Source organism: Clytia hemisphaerica, unplaced genomic scaffold, assembly GCF_902728285.1.
Source record: "Clytia hemisphaerica strain Z4C2 unplaced genomic scaffold, Clytia hemisphaerica genome assembly, whole genome shotgun sequence".
In the NCBI taxonomy this organism is placed as follows: Eukaryota; Metazoa; Cnidaria; class Hydrozoa; order Leptothecata; family Clytiidae; genus Clytia; species Clytia hemisphaerica.
The window spans coordinates 3,464,411-3,481,666 of NW_027103551.1; the positions used below are offsets into that span (position 1 = coordinate 3,464,411).

The 17,256-nt window shown below is 35.5% G+C and overlaps 3 protein-coding genes across 3 annotated transcripts in view; 1 reads left to right on the forward strand and 2 right to left on the reverse strand.

The window, feature by feature from the left end:
• Positions 1-17,256, reverse strand: part of LOC136800318 (RCC1 and BTB domain-containing protein 1-like) — a 64,337-nt gene that overhangs the window by 26,586 nt on the left and 20,495 nt on the right. The gene's annotated exons all lie outside the window — the stretch shown is intronic.
• Positions 606-16,094, forward strand: LOC136800326 (uncharacterized). The gene is made up of 6 exons (XM_067056960.1): positions 606-915; positions 1,469-1,624; positions 2,299-2,442; positions 3,069-3,226; positions 3,763-3,900; positions 15,905-16,094. The coding sequence occupies exons 1-5, from the start codon at positions 902-904 to the stop codon at positions 3,828-3,830; spliced, it is 540 nt and encodes a 179-aa protein (XP_066913061.1). The 5' UTR covers positions 606-901; the 3' UTR covers positions 3,831-3,900; positions 15,905-16,094.
• Positions 5,543-14,776, reverse strand: LOC136800086 (chondroadherin-like protein). The gene is made up of 2 exons (XM_067056697.1): positions 13,294-14,776; positions 5,543-7,322 (listed from the first exon to the last, which is right to left on the reverse strand). The coding sequence occupies exons 1-2, from the start codon at positions 14,608-14,610 to the stop codon at positions 5,937-5,939; spliced, it is 2,703 nt and encodes a 900-aa protein (XP_066912798.1). The 5' UTR covers positions 14,611-14,776; the 3' UTR covers positions 5,543-5,936.

A 17,256-nucleotide genomic window follows, 5' to 3' on the forward strand; every position in this document is an offset into this window, starting at 1 on the left:
TCAACTATCATAGGATTAAACTAAAATTAGGACTAAAAAAAATAAAAAAGAACATCCGAAGGCTTAAACTAAATTAAGGGGATGAGTGAAATATGGAGGAGAGTGGAAGTGTCTTTGCCCGGACTTTGCAGCCTTTACCAATTAAGTAAAATTTTTTCGTGAGATAAAGCACAATGTTTGTTTTCCCCAATGAAATGTTTAAATCTTATTGGTTGAAAAGTATATCACGTGTTTTGGGTGGCCAACATTCGAAATACGAAATTTGAATTTACTGGTATTTTATGCAACACCCTGTGGAGTATGTCTCTCTAACACCCTGGAAATATAGAAGGTTCCTCCAAAGGTACTACACTGAAATTGAAAACACTTGAAATAGAAAACATATTTCGGTTACTTTTGTCGTGTATATTATCATTATTGTAGATTTTATGGTAATAAATAATTTAATGATAAATGTCTTTGTCCACTTAACCAGGACATTAGGTGAATTAAAAAAGAAATAATTGAAGATTTTTATCCCGCTGTTACATAAAAGAAAATGAAGAACAAAATAAAGAACAAAATATACTGCTCATTTAGAATTCTTCAAAAGAAACACAGTTTCAGGAATTACACAGCGTACTGTCTCGGTTGGATTTGAAAATATATATGCACAAGAATGGCTATGAAACCTTTGGTGAGTGGGACGGTGGAAAATTATTTTCTTGTAATCCGTCTTCTTTTTTAACTTAGCTGGATTTCAAAATATATATAGTGAAACGGTTGTCAACTTGTAGTGAGCAAAACTTTACGATATTTTTGCTATATTCAAGTTACAAATTTATGATTGTCATAATGTGAATGCAAAGCTTCATCAAAAGAAGATTGGTGGATCTTGTAAGAAATCATCAATAACGAAGCCATGCTGCTAACCAGGTAATAAGACTTGCTTACTACGAATTCAGGAGTTATATTTCAAACAGTCATATATCTCAAAGCCTTCCCAAGAATTCGTTCGACCACTGTTTTAAATTTTAACATGGAATTCAAAAGGGGAGCGTCGTAGCCCCTAAAACAATATCTCTTATTGACTTGCTATAAATACGACTAGCAGTCTAGTCTGAATTTACCTCAATCGAACGAGTACGTGTCAAGGGTCGACAACAGAATTAAAGACATTTTCCTTATTTTTTATTTTTGTCGTTTTATTGATTTTACGGGGTAGGCCAAACTCGAACCACTTGCAAAATTAATGATATCACATAAAAAGAGGCAACTCTCTCTAAGTCAACTCTCTATAATTCGAACCTCTATAATTCGAGCCTTTCTGTAATTCGAACTGAAATATTGACCCCCTCAGCTGGGAAGTAGTATAATACCCTCTATAACTCGAATCTTTCTTTTATTTGATAAAATGTGTTAGTCCCTTTCAAGATCGAGAGAGAGGCAACTGGATAGGTAATAATTTAGTTGGACGGTACCGTTTTAGATCGAAACGAAAGGCAAGACGGAGAAAAGGAAACATATCGATCACTCGCATACAAAGAGATAGCGAAGAACAAACGACAAAATATTTGTTGTCAAAGATAAGAGAGCTTGAGGAACAAAAGGAAGACCTAATAGACGAACGGCTGCAGCAAGCAAGGTACAGAAGATTCTAAGAAAGTCAAGCTTGAGACTCAATTACTCAAATCTAAATAACTCAGAAGACACATAATTCGAAGGGGGTAGATCGACGTCGAACGTCCGTGACTTGTACCTTCAAAAATTTCAATTTCTATAACTCGAACCTCAGTGACTCGAACCTCAGTGACTCGAACCTCAGTGACTCGAACCTCAGTGACTCGAACCTCAGTGACTCGAACCTCAGTGACTCGAACCTCAGTGACTCGAACCTCAGTGACTCGAACCTCAGTAACTCGAACATCAGTGACTCGAACCTCAGTGACTCGAACCTCAGTGACTCGAACTCATCTTATGAAATTCGAACATCAACCTAGCCGTAGAGAAAGGGAGTACTTAGGTAAGTGAAGGGTTCTGGTATGTACCGCCCTTTTAAGGGTACCTTTTTGGAACCTGAAAGCCCCTGTGAGAGTTGACAAAATAAACAGAAAATAAAAGGATAGTATAATTTTTGCTCCTTGAAAGATCGAAATTCTGTCAAATTAGTCCAAAAGAAGGTATCGTAAAATTACCAAAATTTTCCTATTTTCCCCCTTTTAGTCCCGCTGAGGGTCCAACGCTCAACGTATTCCTGGAAGCTTTGAGACAGGAATGTCAAGTTCCGCATGATTTTAGGAGTCGTACTTTTTTGCACAGGACGTACGTTTACAAACGTGAGCTTTTACACGAAGTCACGAAGTGTGAAAAGCTGAAGAATACGATGGAACAGAATGTAAAAGATTGGCGTAGAAATGTCGCCATCATGGAAATGGATACTGAACATTTATTGAGAAGATCCAGGTATGATTAATTTTCACTTATTGGGCTCTTCTAGAAAATGTTCGTCTCATGTAAGAGGGATATAGTTGGATAAGGGTTGAGGATTCAATGTCCAGGGTAGTGAAAAATCTAAAAAATGTGCCTTGAATGAGGGGGGGGGGTAAATTTAATTTGTTTGTGGGGTAATTTTGAATATCCAGGGGTCAATTGACACTTGTACGGGTTAGATCTGTAAATTTCTAAAAGTAAGTAAAAAGTAACTGACCTTGACGACTGACAGGGAGACGTCTTAGGAGTATTAGACACTAACTTTAGAAAAATGGATTTGTTTGATCCCGTTAGAGACTATAAAAATATTTTTTATGAGTAGGAGACGTTTGTAAGCAACTGTCAAACTAGTTGAGTGAATAGTGGATAATCCATTAGTTTACCAGTTTAACTTGCAGACAACATTCGCTTGAGGTTACAGTTAACTCTCTCTAATTCGAACCTGTATTATTCGAATCTTTCTCTAATTCGAACTAAAATATTGGTCCTCTCAGTTGGAAAGTGGTTTAAATTAATCTTTTTCTAATTAGAAGAAATTTTTGAGTCCATGAAGATCGAATTAGAGAGAGTAAAATGTACATCATTTTGTATCATTTCAGAAAGAAATCAAAAGAAACTGAAAGGCTTCGTAAACTCTTGGAGAATCTTGAAGGCGTGTCAAAAATGAAAGAGCTCAGAACATGTGGACGTGTCATCAATGGAGCAGGATATCTGTCTTCACCAGACAATGATCGCCAACCAGAATCAAAGTATCAAGGTATATACAGAGAAGTCTCTTTAACTAGAAACTCTATAACTCGAACAAGTTTTCTCGTACCTTCAGGTAACAATACCTTATAAAACCTTACTCCATAACTCGAAATTTTCTTAACTCGACCAAATTTGTGCGAGCTCGAGTTGTGAAGACTCCATTGTATTGGGTATAAAGCCTGCCTCACTCGTATGTGGGCACTATGTTTTTAGCAATTTCTGAGGCAGCCTTTCACCGTTTTAAAGGTAATTTCAAGGAGGATAATCTAAAAAATCAAAGCTTTCGAGAAACCCACTCTTTAAAACCGGCACTGTTCCTCTGATATCTCAATGTTAAGTTTGGTGCAGTGGAGTCTCAATAACTCGAACCTCAATTAATTGAACGTCTCCTTAACTCGAACAAATTTGTTTGTCCCTTCAGATAAGAAACCCCTATAGATAAGTCTCCATAACTCGAATTTTTCATAACTCGAACTAATTTGCGTTGTCCGTGCGTGTTCGCGTTATGAAGTTTTCACTGTAGAATAATTTCTCTCATTTCAGAGTTTACAAAAGCAACTACGCAATATCAACAAGAGATACGACAGGAAGAACACGAAGATAACACGTAAAACTCGAAACGTCGTAAAGAAAACACAAGATTTTCAAGTGAAATGCGAAGAATACAACAATATGCTTGTGGTAAGTTTTGAGTAAAACCCATATCCAGGGAAGAGGTTGGATAACCATTAACTTTTGAGGACAACGGAATGACTGAATCGATTCGGAAAAATCCACAGTTCTGACCCGCAAAATAGAGGACGGTAAAAGTGCTAATTTACCGTCGTCCTCAGTTGATCAAGATTTAGACAAATCAGAAGCTAACGTCTCCGTCGCAGAAAAACACACATAAAATAAGCTTCAATCCCTCCCAATGTACACGCCCCCGCCCCCGCCCAAATCTACAAAGTGGATTTTTCTTCCAATTTGGCGTTTGTGAGAAACAAGAGAATCACTTCCAGCTCCTTTGGAAGGTTTAAATTCCAACGGATGGTACAACACATCTTAGGAACAAGAGCAAACCACCTAGCGCTTGAGTCTGAAATCAGATTATTTAAAATGGACATCTCCTTTTAAAGGGAAGATTATTCATAAGCTTGGACCACCTAAAATAGACGATACAGCAAAATGTCAGATTTTCCTTTGTCATGTGAGGTTTTAAGCGATTAAAGTGATTAGTATACTATAAAGTAAATTTAAAACGTAGTAGAAAAATATTTGGATAGCGACAAAGGAAAAACTAACAAAAATCAATTAGGGAGAAAAAAAACTTGAAACAGTTTAGGTTAAACTACTTGAGTTTGACTTGATAATATTTTCCAGAATAACATTTTAAATAACTGATCTAAAGTTGGTCTAAAAGTGACCTTAAAATTTAACATTCCCTTATTCAAGAATATGAATATCTCTAACATTTCTGAGATTGTACAGAGATTTGTACAGCACTGGATCAAAAGCTTGATCTCTGAAGGATTAAGGAGAAGGAAAATCACATTCCTGAAGATTTGACACACACGCGATATAGTTTGAATCGCAGACCTCTATAGATATACTTCCTATATAGAAATTCTTTTGCTAGAGGATAAACAGAAGCCTACAAGCGATAAGGAGAAAATGTTTCAAAAAGATTTTGAGAGAGATCAATAGTTTTGTTAAGCTCTATCTGCAAAGGTCCATTTATAAACCAAACTGCTTCAAAATCCATATGCTGAGTTTAATATTTGTATCTGATTGATTTGAATCGTTATCATAAATTTCTCGTACTTATTCATAATTTTGTATTGATAAATCTATCAATAAGATAAATTTTATTCATGGCCGTGTCTGTATTATAGGTCATTATACAGTCGGTTGATTGTTATTTCCGAGTTTATCTTCGATTTTTACCGATGGCTGATGACAGATTGATGCAGTCTGTGCAAGTTTCTGTATTTTGTGATGGCTGGAGCGGACCCGCAGTTCTGATTAAACATGGTTACATCTCACAGAGGGTTGGTCCCATAGATATCTAAGCCCGAAGGGCTAGATTTGCAACTTTAAGCTTTCTCCAGCAAAAAAAAGTGAAGCAAAAATTTGACTTTTTAAATTTCGTGCCGATGGATAGGATCTAGCATTTTAATTGTTTTCGGAGCGCGAGATCAAAATACGTAGGCGGCAAACGCTATTTCACATCTCTCAAACCGGTGAAATTGCATATTTTAGTCACGTGACTCTGGTAGGAAATTGTTAGCCGAAGCTAACAAAACTGTCCTGGGGGTTCAGAATTAAATAGAGAGCAATAGAATGTGCTTTTTATAGATTTTTACTACAATGTCCTAAGTTCATAATGTCTAGTTCCATATTAAAAAATTCTCTTTTTTCTAATTAAATAGTTGCGGCTAGATACAAAGAATAACCTTCAGCATAATGCCGAAGGTGGGCCGTATTTCATATAGCTGCCTGACAGAAATCCTTCCAAAGATGAGCTTCACTTTTTGATAAAAGCCGCAAATCTAGCCCTTCGGGCTTTACAGATATCTGTGGTTGGTCCCCTAGTAAGAGTAACTACAACCATATTTTACGAAATAACTTTATGAGGCACGAATATCCCATTCGTAAGGGTCAGTAATCAGATTGGAACTCGATATGACTCAAACTCGTAACCAATGCGCGGACCATCCGTGGTTTTTCCTCCACTTTCACACGTGCGAGTCCTCTTCATACATTAACGAAACAAATTGAACAATAACAAAAACGCCAATAACGCCAATACCGCCCACAGCAAAAAAGCAACAGCAACACTGTTTTTGCGTGCATAATTCTCTCCCTTTACGTTTACGGTAATACCAAACTGCAAAAATGACGCCAAGAACAACGACGAAAATACAGACGACTGTCGTCACAATCCATCCTAAATCCGACTCTTTTTTCAATCTGACGGATATGGGCGTTTCACAGAGTCCGCCCTCAAAGCCTGCAGTGCAGACACAGTTGTATTGGTCCGCTTCGATAACGCAAGTTGCGTTATTTTGACATCCGTTAAAATCACATTCAGTGCAATTAAGTTCTTTACGAGTGATCCATGCTATTGGGCGGCCTGTCAGTTCGGGTGGATTAGAGCAATGACCTTTAATTTTGCCATCTACACGTAACCATTTCAGTTTCAAGGATGTTAAATAACAATCGCAATGTAATGGGTTTTCATTCAAATTGATACTATCCGAAATATGAGTACCTTGAAAAGTGTCCGAGGAGAAATTCCGGATCAGATTGTTTTGTAAGTAGATATTAGTCAAATTGCCAATGTCTTGAAACGAGGCTGACCCAAGATGGTTGATTAGATTCGTGTTTAAAGCGATGATTTTTAACTGTCGGTTTTGAGCAAACAGGTGATTTGGTATACTCGATATACTATTCGAAGAAACGCTCATTTTATTCAAATTGATTAACTGGTTGAATACGTGTTTCGGTAATTCTCGTATAATATTATTATCCAGGTGTAAAAACCGCAAACGCCGTAACCCCGTAAAAGCGTTAACGTCAATTCTACGTATTCGGTTATGCTGTATGTTCAAATGTAATAAAGCCGTATTATTGTAAAAATCGTCAGCTTTCAATCGTAAGATACCACTATCACGCAAATAAATTTTTTCCAAATTGAAAGCCGTTTCAAGTGACTGGCGGGATAAACTTTTCAACAGGTAATTATCACTCATGTAAAGTTTACGTAATGTTGGTACGTGCACTGATAAATTTTGTGGTAATTGTGTCAATTTGTTCTCGTTTAGATAAAGTACTTTTAGTCTGGTCAAATTTGATAAAAGTCTAGCCTTGAAGCTGGTTAAGCCGTTTTTAGAGAGATCCAGCCTTGTGATATTTTCTGGCATCTCTGATAAAGTTCTTTCCATTGCCACATGTGTAGGTAGATTTGCACATTTAGCTGACATAGCGGAGCAATGACATCCTTGTGGACATGACTCAACGAAGGGCACGAAAAACAAAGTCAATAATATTCCCAATAGCAAATGAGACATCTTTGTAAGAATTCTTATTTGATTGAGCGCAGAATAATGGTACTTCAGGTTCTTTCAAAGATGGTTTAGCCAGTGAGACCAGAATTTCAGTTCGTATTGAAGAACAACTTCAAACAATAACAGTCATGCCAATTTCCCAGGAAAGCTATTCCACCAGTACTTCAAAAATCCACGTTAGGTCAACAGTGAAAAATCAGATTTTCTCGTGACAGTAAAAAAGTCAAATAAATGACTAAATCTAACAAGAATGTAAAGCTAGCCAAATCCAGCTCTCAGACAAATCCTTTTCAGTTAAGTATAAACTAACACACAGTTGAACGCCTAATGACATTCAATCCTCCACCACAACATACATAAATCACCTCTTTATTATCAAATCGCTTATAAAGACTTTTAAATCTACTCTGTTTCTCTTTCCTTCTTTACACATTTTTATAAGAACATAAGGTATCGTTGGCCAAAATATCAAGAACAAGTTAAGAACAACTTAAGGCTTTGTAGACTATAAAACACCCAATTCCTTAAGAAAATGTGAAAATAAGAACATGTTAAGAACATTTTTAGGGCTTCTTAAGGCTTCAAAAATTTTGTATGTTCTTATAATAAAACGTGTACATCTGTCTCCTTAGTGACTTGATTAGACGTAAACGGAACATACAATGTTTTTGTATGTCCTCCTGTACTTAGGCTACACTCCTGCCGCCTTATAAGAATCTGAAAGTCTTTAAATAGGTACGTTTTAAGTGACGAACAGACATTGAAAACCGGATTTGGTTACGGTAAAAGACCGTTGATCTCCGGATAGAAATTCTTGCATGGTTGTCATGATTGACAAAAATACTTCTGACTCCGGTATTCTCGACTGTGACTTCAACAGTACACCAGCGAGAACACTTCTTAAGTTTTTTGACTGTTTTCAAATTTTAAAGAATTAAAAACGCATTTTCCAAAATCAAAACCAGGGATGAAAAAACGTCTGCAAATATTTACAGTGGTTTCTATATAAGGTCTCAAGACTAACCACGTAATAAGTTGGAGTTACTTTTGTACCTACTGTACGAAGAGCGTTGGTCTTTTCCCGTTATTAAAGCAGTACATAATAGGAAAGCTTCCCGGGAATGAGAAAGTTTAATCGTTCTAATGTATACACCGCAAGGTAAATGGACATTTTGTTCGAATCTGGTAGTGGATTTAGATGGTTTTTGGTTGAAATGATTCTTATAGAAAACTACAAAATATGGCCAATAGTATTGAAACGTTCGAGAAACGTTCAAACGAACGTGTCAAGTCATATCAGACAAAGTAAACAGAACAAAATGAGTTTGTTGTTTTAACCTCTTGTAAATAAAAGTTAGAGGAAACACTTTAATTAGAAATAAGGAAAATGGAACGTTGCCCGATTTTAGACTAAGGTTTCATACGGTTGCTTTAATGGATAGGTCTTTCGAGTTTTTGGGGTATATGTTATACAAGTTTTCTATACGTGCATATTCGAATGTGTAAAAACATTTTGTCTGCAACTGAAATGTAAAATGCCTAAGACAGATGCATTGTCAGTGATGTAGGACCATTTTGATATTGGGGGGGGGGGGCTAAAGTTTAGTGAAATGTGAAAAATAGGCCTCTACATTGTTGTGAAATACACCAAATACAAATGAATTCAAGCAAAAAAATCATATTTACTTAGATGTTTTGGATAGCCGTCTTTAAAAGACCATCTTTGAAAAAGATATTTGGGGCAAAGTCTCCTGGCTAGCCCCCCCCCCTATGCTACGGTACTGTGAATACACTCTTCTCGAGATGCATAAATTTATTGTTGTACTCGTTTTCAAACAGATTTTATTGCTATGAAATTATATATTTAAAGCAATTTAATTCCCAAAAGGCAAACATTAACTCTAAAAGAAAAGTACTTGAAATTGTCTCATAAGGTGTAAACAAGACAATTATCATTGTGAATATGTAATTTTATAGCAATGAAATCTGATTGAAAACGAAGACAACAATAAATTTATGCATCTCGAGAAGAGTGTATTATCTCATAGTTATAATTTTAACCAGCCTTAGATCCGCCACTGGAAAGAAAAAAAAACATCAGAGAAGCAAACATATTTATTAGGAAGGGAGGTACTAAAGATTAATTTATTAATCCTAATCGAAAAGCACTTCAAAAGATACCTGAACTAATCAGATCATAGAATACTAATCTTAGTTAATGAGTTTAGATTACCTATGTTAAATGAAAAAGGGGTGGAACATCATTAAAAAAGTATAAACAAATTTCTAGGCCAGCTGAAACAAACTTTCAAGAGGTACATTGTATCAGCTATATATCTAATATTTTCATTCTTATAAAGCGGACCGACCAGAAACCAGGTTGTTTCAAATGTATACACGTTTTTTTTTCTATGGAAAACATTCTAAATTTTTTAAGCCTTCGGATGTTCTTAAAAATTTTCTTAATCACCACTTTGTGTTTTTTTTTGTACGATTTCCTTAGAAATTGGATATTTTAGAGTCCGTGAACCCTTAAAATGTTCTTAACTTTTTCTCGATATATTGACATTCAAGCCTTATGTTCTTATCAAAAAGTATGTATGTAGCTTGCTAACAGGTATCTTTCAAGGTAGACTTTAGAGTCTACTTCTAGCTGAACTTTGCTTTTTGATGATTTTGATGGCACTGAGTCCAGTGAAGTATCATAATCGCGCCATCCAGTCTATAAAAAGCTTTAAGTGGACCCAGGACTACTTTCAAGGGGAACTTAGTGACACCCCCCCACTCCCGAATAAGCATTTAAACATTGATAATTTGTTCAGGCAACAGGCTGTAAATGTCATTTGAGCTTTGAATTACTGTGAGCAGAGGGAGTATGATTATACAGTAGCGAATCCTGTCTTGATCATGATCGATCTGGCAATTTTCCGAGTTGTTTTCGTGACGTTTTATACTCGATTCATAATGTTAAATAATTCTTCAAAAGACTACATCAGAAGACCACAAGAATTTTGGATGATCTTATAAAAAAAGAGTATACAAAACGAGGATCATAAAAACAAATGTAAAATAAGTTGGCAAAGCGATTCAGTATTTCGTAATTTAGCGTCAACTTGCAAGAATGACTAGAGATGGTCCAATATGATTTATCGTGCAGATATTTTTGGACAAATAAAAAATGAAAGCTCTAAATCAAATATCAAAAGGAAAGCAATCGGCTTAGACGGGACAAATTAGCATTCTTGCATACCAGAATATACCTGCCAAAAGGATACTATCTAAACTCTAATTACATTAATTACTGTATTTTGTTTGCAATTTCTGGATTAACCTTCGATGGACATAGCGCGTATAGAAAATTTCATCGTTTTCTTATTCTTCACAGTAATACACCTTTTTGACCGTAGCCGCCGATTGCCGTACAGCAATAATTTTTTGTCCGCTTTATCCCACTAAGACCGTCCCAGTCCTTTTTTCGCATATATAGACAATAGAAAATAGTGTCGAAAAAGGATTGGATCGAGTTTAGGGGGATAATTAAATAATTAAGTGGCACGCGCCTGACCGCGCGACTACGGTCGAAAAAGTGTATTTCATATATGAAGAAAAGAAAGAACTGTTAAAACCCATACTGTTGTCTGATGTCCAATGGCAGATTGGTGGTCGTTAATGCTAAAGCTATAAAGGAGTCAAATCCCCGTCAGAGAGGAATGAGAATCGGGTTCAACTGCCCTTGTACTTACACCTGAAGATCGTTCTTCTGGGACCCACTAATCTCAGAAGACGAGGGTTGGGGTTCAGGTAACTCACTACAAAATCCGTTACGTGGTCTTGCGAAATGTCGTAATTTAAACCTTTCCGATGTTGAACATTTTCCCGACCATCAGAGCTTTAGCGTTCCAGAAGAGAGCTAAATAACATAGTTCGGACCCCCTTTCGTAAAGGAGGGTGACACCAGGAAGTCAAGGAGTCAGGAATTTTCATGAAAAAGGTGGGATAGCAAGGAAGGGGGGATAGTTTAAAAAGGGGCGACTTATACATATATGTTGTAGATTATTTTCAAGTACTGTTATGAAATTTGGTCTTCATGAGAGAAAGTATGAGAGAAAGTTTTCTCTTAGAGTAGTCTGAGTCAAAAAGAAGAAAGAAGTTTATTATTTCGCTTTCTCTCTCTAAAGATATTTCACATATATTGGAGTTGGAGAGCGTCAACTGTATGTGGATTAAAATAGAACAAAGGGTCTATTTACCTTATCCATGGTACATAAACCTACCAAAACGAAGTTTATTTTCTACCAATAAATTCATGAAAACTCTTTTCAGTTAGCCTAACTTTGATCATACATCTCCTTCAAAATGCAGTACTTCACAAAAAATGGTGTGATTTTTAATGCTTCAATTTCAAAGTTTTTGGCAAGTCATAGTCAAGCTGAGGAGAGATTTCACAAAATCAAAACAAATGTTATCGAGGTAACAGAAGGATTTTGTAGAAGCATGAAGCTTTCTATCAATTTCACGTTAATACATATTAATATGAAAATGGCTTAGCTTGAGTGTCGCCATGTTTTATTACTTATCACCACTTACGTTCGGGTATATTTCTTGATGAACTTTCACACATACAAAGCAAGTAAACTCTCGCTTATTCGAACTTCTATTATTCGAATACTTCTATAATTTGAGCTTGTTTCCAGTCTCCGTCAAATATAAAGCCTCTTAAAATACGCTTTCTATTATTCAAACCTCTCTGTAATTCGAACAAATAAGATTCCCCTTTTGAGATCGAATTAGCGAGAGTCAACTGTATATAAAAGCCTAAGACAGTGACAAAGAAAGAAATCTTCAAGGAAAGACCATCTTCTTTGTAACCTATCCTCCATAACTCGAACACACTATGCGTTCCCCGTGCTTATTCAAGTTATAGAGACTCCACTGTACCGTAGGGGGACTTAACTTTCTCCTTTCCAGGGGAAACACTTCTGGCGCATTTCCGGGATCTTTTCACTGTTTTTAATGGCATACCGACAAAAATGATTTTCTGCTACGTACGACTGTGTGGACAATACTACTTACTTTTTACTTATACAGTAATACTTCAGGGACTTGACACTGACCGTCTAACACATTGAAGTTATTTTTCGCCTAAGTAGAGTTTCAGCTTTTTCCCGTTGTGGTAATAGGAAAATTTAGCCAGAAATGAACAAGTTTACCCATCCTAAAGTATACAATTTCATGATATGAACCATTCGTCTCAATAAAAAGGGTGGAGTAATTAGTTTCATGATGATTTACAAAATTCTTGGCAATGTAACGATTCTTTATTATGACGAAAACAAAAACAACTCCATCTTAATTACAAAGGCATTTTAATTAACAGCAAATCAAGAATTGTGCCAGATTTATCAGTTGACGGCTTTAATTAATTGGTCAAAAATTATTTTTTTGATGAAATTGAAATAAGACATACTAGCACGAGATCTTAAAACAGACCATGTAAATTATCAATTGACTTTTTGCGGTATAAAATGCAAGGTCGAGGTTGAGGCTGAGCTAGTCGGCATCGAATGATGTCAAATACTCACTTAGTAAAAACCATTGCATTTATAAGCTTATCCTTTGCTTTGTAAAGCTTATGGTGAAAAATATTTGACATCATCCAACCCTACTAGTAAATTAGAATCCAATACCCTTGAAGCGCTTAAATAGGATCAATCAAGACTTTTTTGATTTTTTGATTTTGAGCAACTAACTAGTGCAGAACACAAAAAAAAGTTAAAATCAAGAAGAATTTTACGAGTACCGTATTGGGTTTAAGTTTTTCATTAAAAATATATAGGATTATCAATTTGTTAAACAGTATAAATATGGATAATGAATGAATGTGATATAATAAAATAATTGATTCAGTGTTTGATATTCCGCTTTTTAATAAACTTGATCGTACTCGCCAAACAACGATTGTACACCAGCCATCAGTAAAATCGTAAATGGAGTGCGTTGAGAAAGTGATTGTCCTTTTTCAAGCGTGTTCGTACATGTAGGACACAATACGTAACATAAAGAACAAAAGTAAACAAAGAATAACAACAGTGATGAAACAACAACAACAACATTGTGTTTTGGTGATAACACAAAAAGACAATCCCTTTTGTTTACGGTGATACCACCAACCAATCACCGAACAGATCACGGCCACCAAAACAATAATGATCAAAATAACAACCCAAAGGATTGTAGAATCTTCATCCTCGGTGATTGTCTGGCAAAATTTTCCTTGGTAACCTTTAAGGCATTGGCAGAAATAATAATCGTCTTTGATGATACAAGTAGCGTTGTTTTTACATTCGTTAAAATCACACGTTGTGCATCCTAACTCGTTCCGCTTGATCGATTTTAATGATCGGCCGGTGAATTGTAGCGGCGTCAGGCAGGCGCCGTTTAGTTTCCCTTGTGAGTTCAGTGTTCTGAGTTCGAAAGACGTTATAAAGCAACTGCAATGTATAGGATTACCTCTTAAATCGATTTCCTTGCTGATGTAAGAGTATTTAAATGCAGATTTGGAGAACGATTCAAGTGAGTTATCAGCTAGGGAGATTGTTGTCACGTTCGGTAGACTTTGGAAAGCTTGAGGACCAAGAGCTCTTAACTGGTTCCCTGTTAAGGAGATCAATTTGACTGATTTGAGTCCAGTGAAAACCTGGTTATGGATGTGGATTAGATTGTTTGAGTTAATAAGGATGCGTTGTATACTGTTGAGCGGTTTGAAAGTTCCAGGTCTTAAATCCGAGATACGATTATTGTTCAAATCAAGGCTCACCAGTTTCCTTAATCCAGCAAAAACGTATTTCTCCATTGCAGCAATCTTGTTGCTAGCCAGATTCAATACAGTCAATTTAGAGTTATTATAAAAAATACCATCGTGCAACAGATTTGAAATGCTACTGTCTTTAACATCCAGAACTTCCAAATTGTAGGCTCCTCCTAGAGCATGTTTGGTGAGATTCCTTAACAACGAGTTATGTCTGATGTGTAGCTTCTTCAAGCTCGGTACATGGTGAGATATCCCACTTGGTACAGAACTCAATTTATTTTCGTTCAAAACTAAAGTCTCTAACTTGGTAAAATCTTTCAGTAATACCATATTGAAAGATGTTAGAACATTTTTGGATAGATCCAATTTCTTGATCGAGTTTGTCGATAGTCTTCTTAAAACGCCAGCCACACTCTGATCCGTCAACAGGCTACATTTGACTTTGTGGTCTGCGCATTCACATTGAAAAGGGCATTCTTGTACTGTAGAACTCACCAAACAAAACACCAATAATATTAGAAGAAACTTCATGGTGCCACCTCCTTCCAAAGATTAAACAGCCTACTGAAAACACTGAAAGTGAAACAACGTTAAAACCAAAATGAACATTCTTAGGCGATTCAATTCAAAAAAAAAATTCGATCACTTTTTAAATGATCGATTACGTCATTGTTATTCCATCCAAACAACGTAGGATAATCACCATGTCCTGTTTAATTCATTTTCAGGGAGTTCATAAACCCTTTGTTTTGTATAGAGTTTCAAGTTTGAAGTCAACATGCTAAACCCCCTGAATGACAACAATTTGTCAAAGATTTACATTAGTATGTAATCATAAAAAATCTAGTGTAAACTTTGTTTACTTCCCCTGTTTTGTTTATCTTATGGGTCGGTGTTCTTTCTTCATAAGAAACAATTCAAGTCCTTAATCTCAAAAACTGATAATTGTTACATTTTATCCATGATTTATAGAGGTTTTGATCTGGTGAGGTCTCACACAGCTAAAATCCCCCAAAACGTGAAGATTAAAATTTAAAAAAGCAAAGCAATAATTTTTTCAAAAATGGTTAGTTTGCAAAATGCAAAGTTTTTCTTGTTTTTTCTTGAAAGCATTTTGTTTTGAGTGCATTTTCAAGCAATCTAGAGCTTAAATTTTCAAAATCCCCCCCCCCCTTGGGCAAAACCATGGTTGGCCCTCGCAGTGTCACTAAACTTCATCCGCCCCCCAATAAGAAAATGCTTCCTACGGCGCTGCTTATACATGAAAATCAAGTACATTTTTATCAAAACATTGACTATTAGAGGACTTTACTAGAGATATTTTATAGAATATTAGAGAACTTTTCAAGAATCAGAACGATAGGATGTTCTTATAAAGAATTAGAATAACGAAACACAAACATATTGTCCATTGGAATGTAGGAAGGAAACGAAATGGAGACAGTCACTCTATTAACACCGTGATTCAAAATGAAAAGTTTTACAAACAATTTTAGATGCCAAATTAAACAAAACAGCAACCAACGCGCAACCGAACAGGTTAATCATTAAATAGGGGAGGAGTCAAAAGGATGAACATCTTGATATTACAATAATTGATGTTACCTTTAAAACTTTAACTTTAACTTTAAAATGTTATTGGGAGTAACGTTCTTATAAATTGGCTTTTCCAAGAAAAATTGACCTCCATCTTGAGGAGGCCCTGATTAAAACCTGTTAACTTCGAAGGTGGGGGTTGAGGTTCAAATAAAATTTCATCAAAAAGCCAGGGGATGGTCTCTGAGATTTAGACAAAAAATCCAATCAAATTTTCTCCCGCTTTTAGAAGCTGAACAAAGAAACAGCCAATCGCTCAATCTATTGCCAACAACGATCACACGTGCCAGAGAAAAGACTAGCAATACTACCACCACCTATACAAAAGACTGGAACTAGCAAACCATTGGCTATCCAGTGGAAGAAACAAAATGGTAGACGAGATACGACGAGGACAAGAAAAAGGGGGATTGTTGAATCAAAACAAACAAACAAACAAAAAGCAGGAGGCCCAAATAATTACAGTTTCTGTAAACCATTTCAATATGACATGTTAAATGAGTCAGAAAGTTGCAATAAAATTTGCTTTTTTAAGTTTTATTTATAAGAACTGCAAGGAAAACAAAACAATATATAGTTTTCTTAAAAATCACACAAGAAATTTTCTTTGCCACTCCTTTATGGTCCTTGTGCAGGAAAAAATAAATTTAGCAGCTTCCAAGTGTAGAACACCTAAAATCAATATACAACAACAGAACAACAAAAATCAATATTTTTTTTTAAACATAATTCACTCAAAGTCATCTAGAAGAATTTTATTTCAGTAAAACATAAATAAAATATAAAAAAAAGATAAAATCGATTATCGATTGCAATCAATGAGTAATCTATAAAATATTGATTGCATTGATACATAGTTTATTGAAACAATTGTGAGTATATATTAATTATCTATCGATTGCGTTAATGTATCAATTAGTTATTAAGTCAGTAAAAATCAATAGGTAATCGATGTAATGTACTTAAATTGATACTGATCGACTGCAATCGATATTTAATCATAATTGATTATTTATCAATCAAAATCAATAATCGCACCATCTGGATTTTTGTCCATAATTTGTTGAAAAATACTTTGGTCTTACTTAAATCAAATTCCAGTAACACTTTATCATAATAAATGATCTAAAAGTTCATCAAACCACCCATTGTCTTCAATAGCAAATCGCAGTGGTGAAAAACTCAAACCCATGCATCAATCGCAATCGCAATTAATAACCACAAGAACTGGATTTTGTGCATAATTTGTTGAAAAATACTTTGGTCTTACTTAATCAAATTCCAGTACACTTTATCATAATAAATGATCCAAAAGTTCATCAAATCATCCATCGTCTTCAATATCAAATCGCAGTTTGGTGAAAAAACTCCAAGGCGACAATCAAAAATATGTTCCGTTCGCTCAGCCGACTGACCAACTTGGCAGAAAAAATTCCTAGTCAGACGAGTCAGAAAATGTCGGAATTTTTCATCAAGCGAACGAATAAATATTAAAACTATATATACTTTGAAACCATTTTCCAAAAAACCCGACTAAATTTTACTACCGACCGACCGACTCAATTTTAAGAAGATTTTTAC

Coding starts and splice junctions, on each gene's coding strand:
- LOC136800326 (XM_067056960.1), top strand. Junction 1,625..2,298: donor GAACGGCTGCAGCAAGCAAG/GTACAGAAGATT, acceptor TTTTTTGCACAG/GACGTACGTTTACAAACGTG. Junction 2,443..3,068: donor CATTTATTGAGAAGATCCAG/GTATGATTAATT, acceptor GTATCATTTCAG/AAAGAAATCAAAAGAAACTG.
- LOC136800086 (XM_067056697.1), bottom strand. CDS start 14,610: ATGAAGTTTCTTCTAATATTATTGGTGTTTTGTTTGGTGAGTTCTACA. Junction 7,323..13,293: donor TGTCCTACATGTACGAACAC/GCTTGAAAAAGG, acceptor CATCTTTGAAAG/AACCTGAAGTACCATTATTC.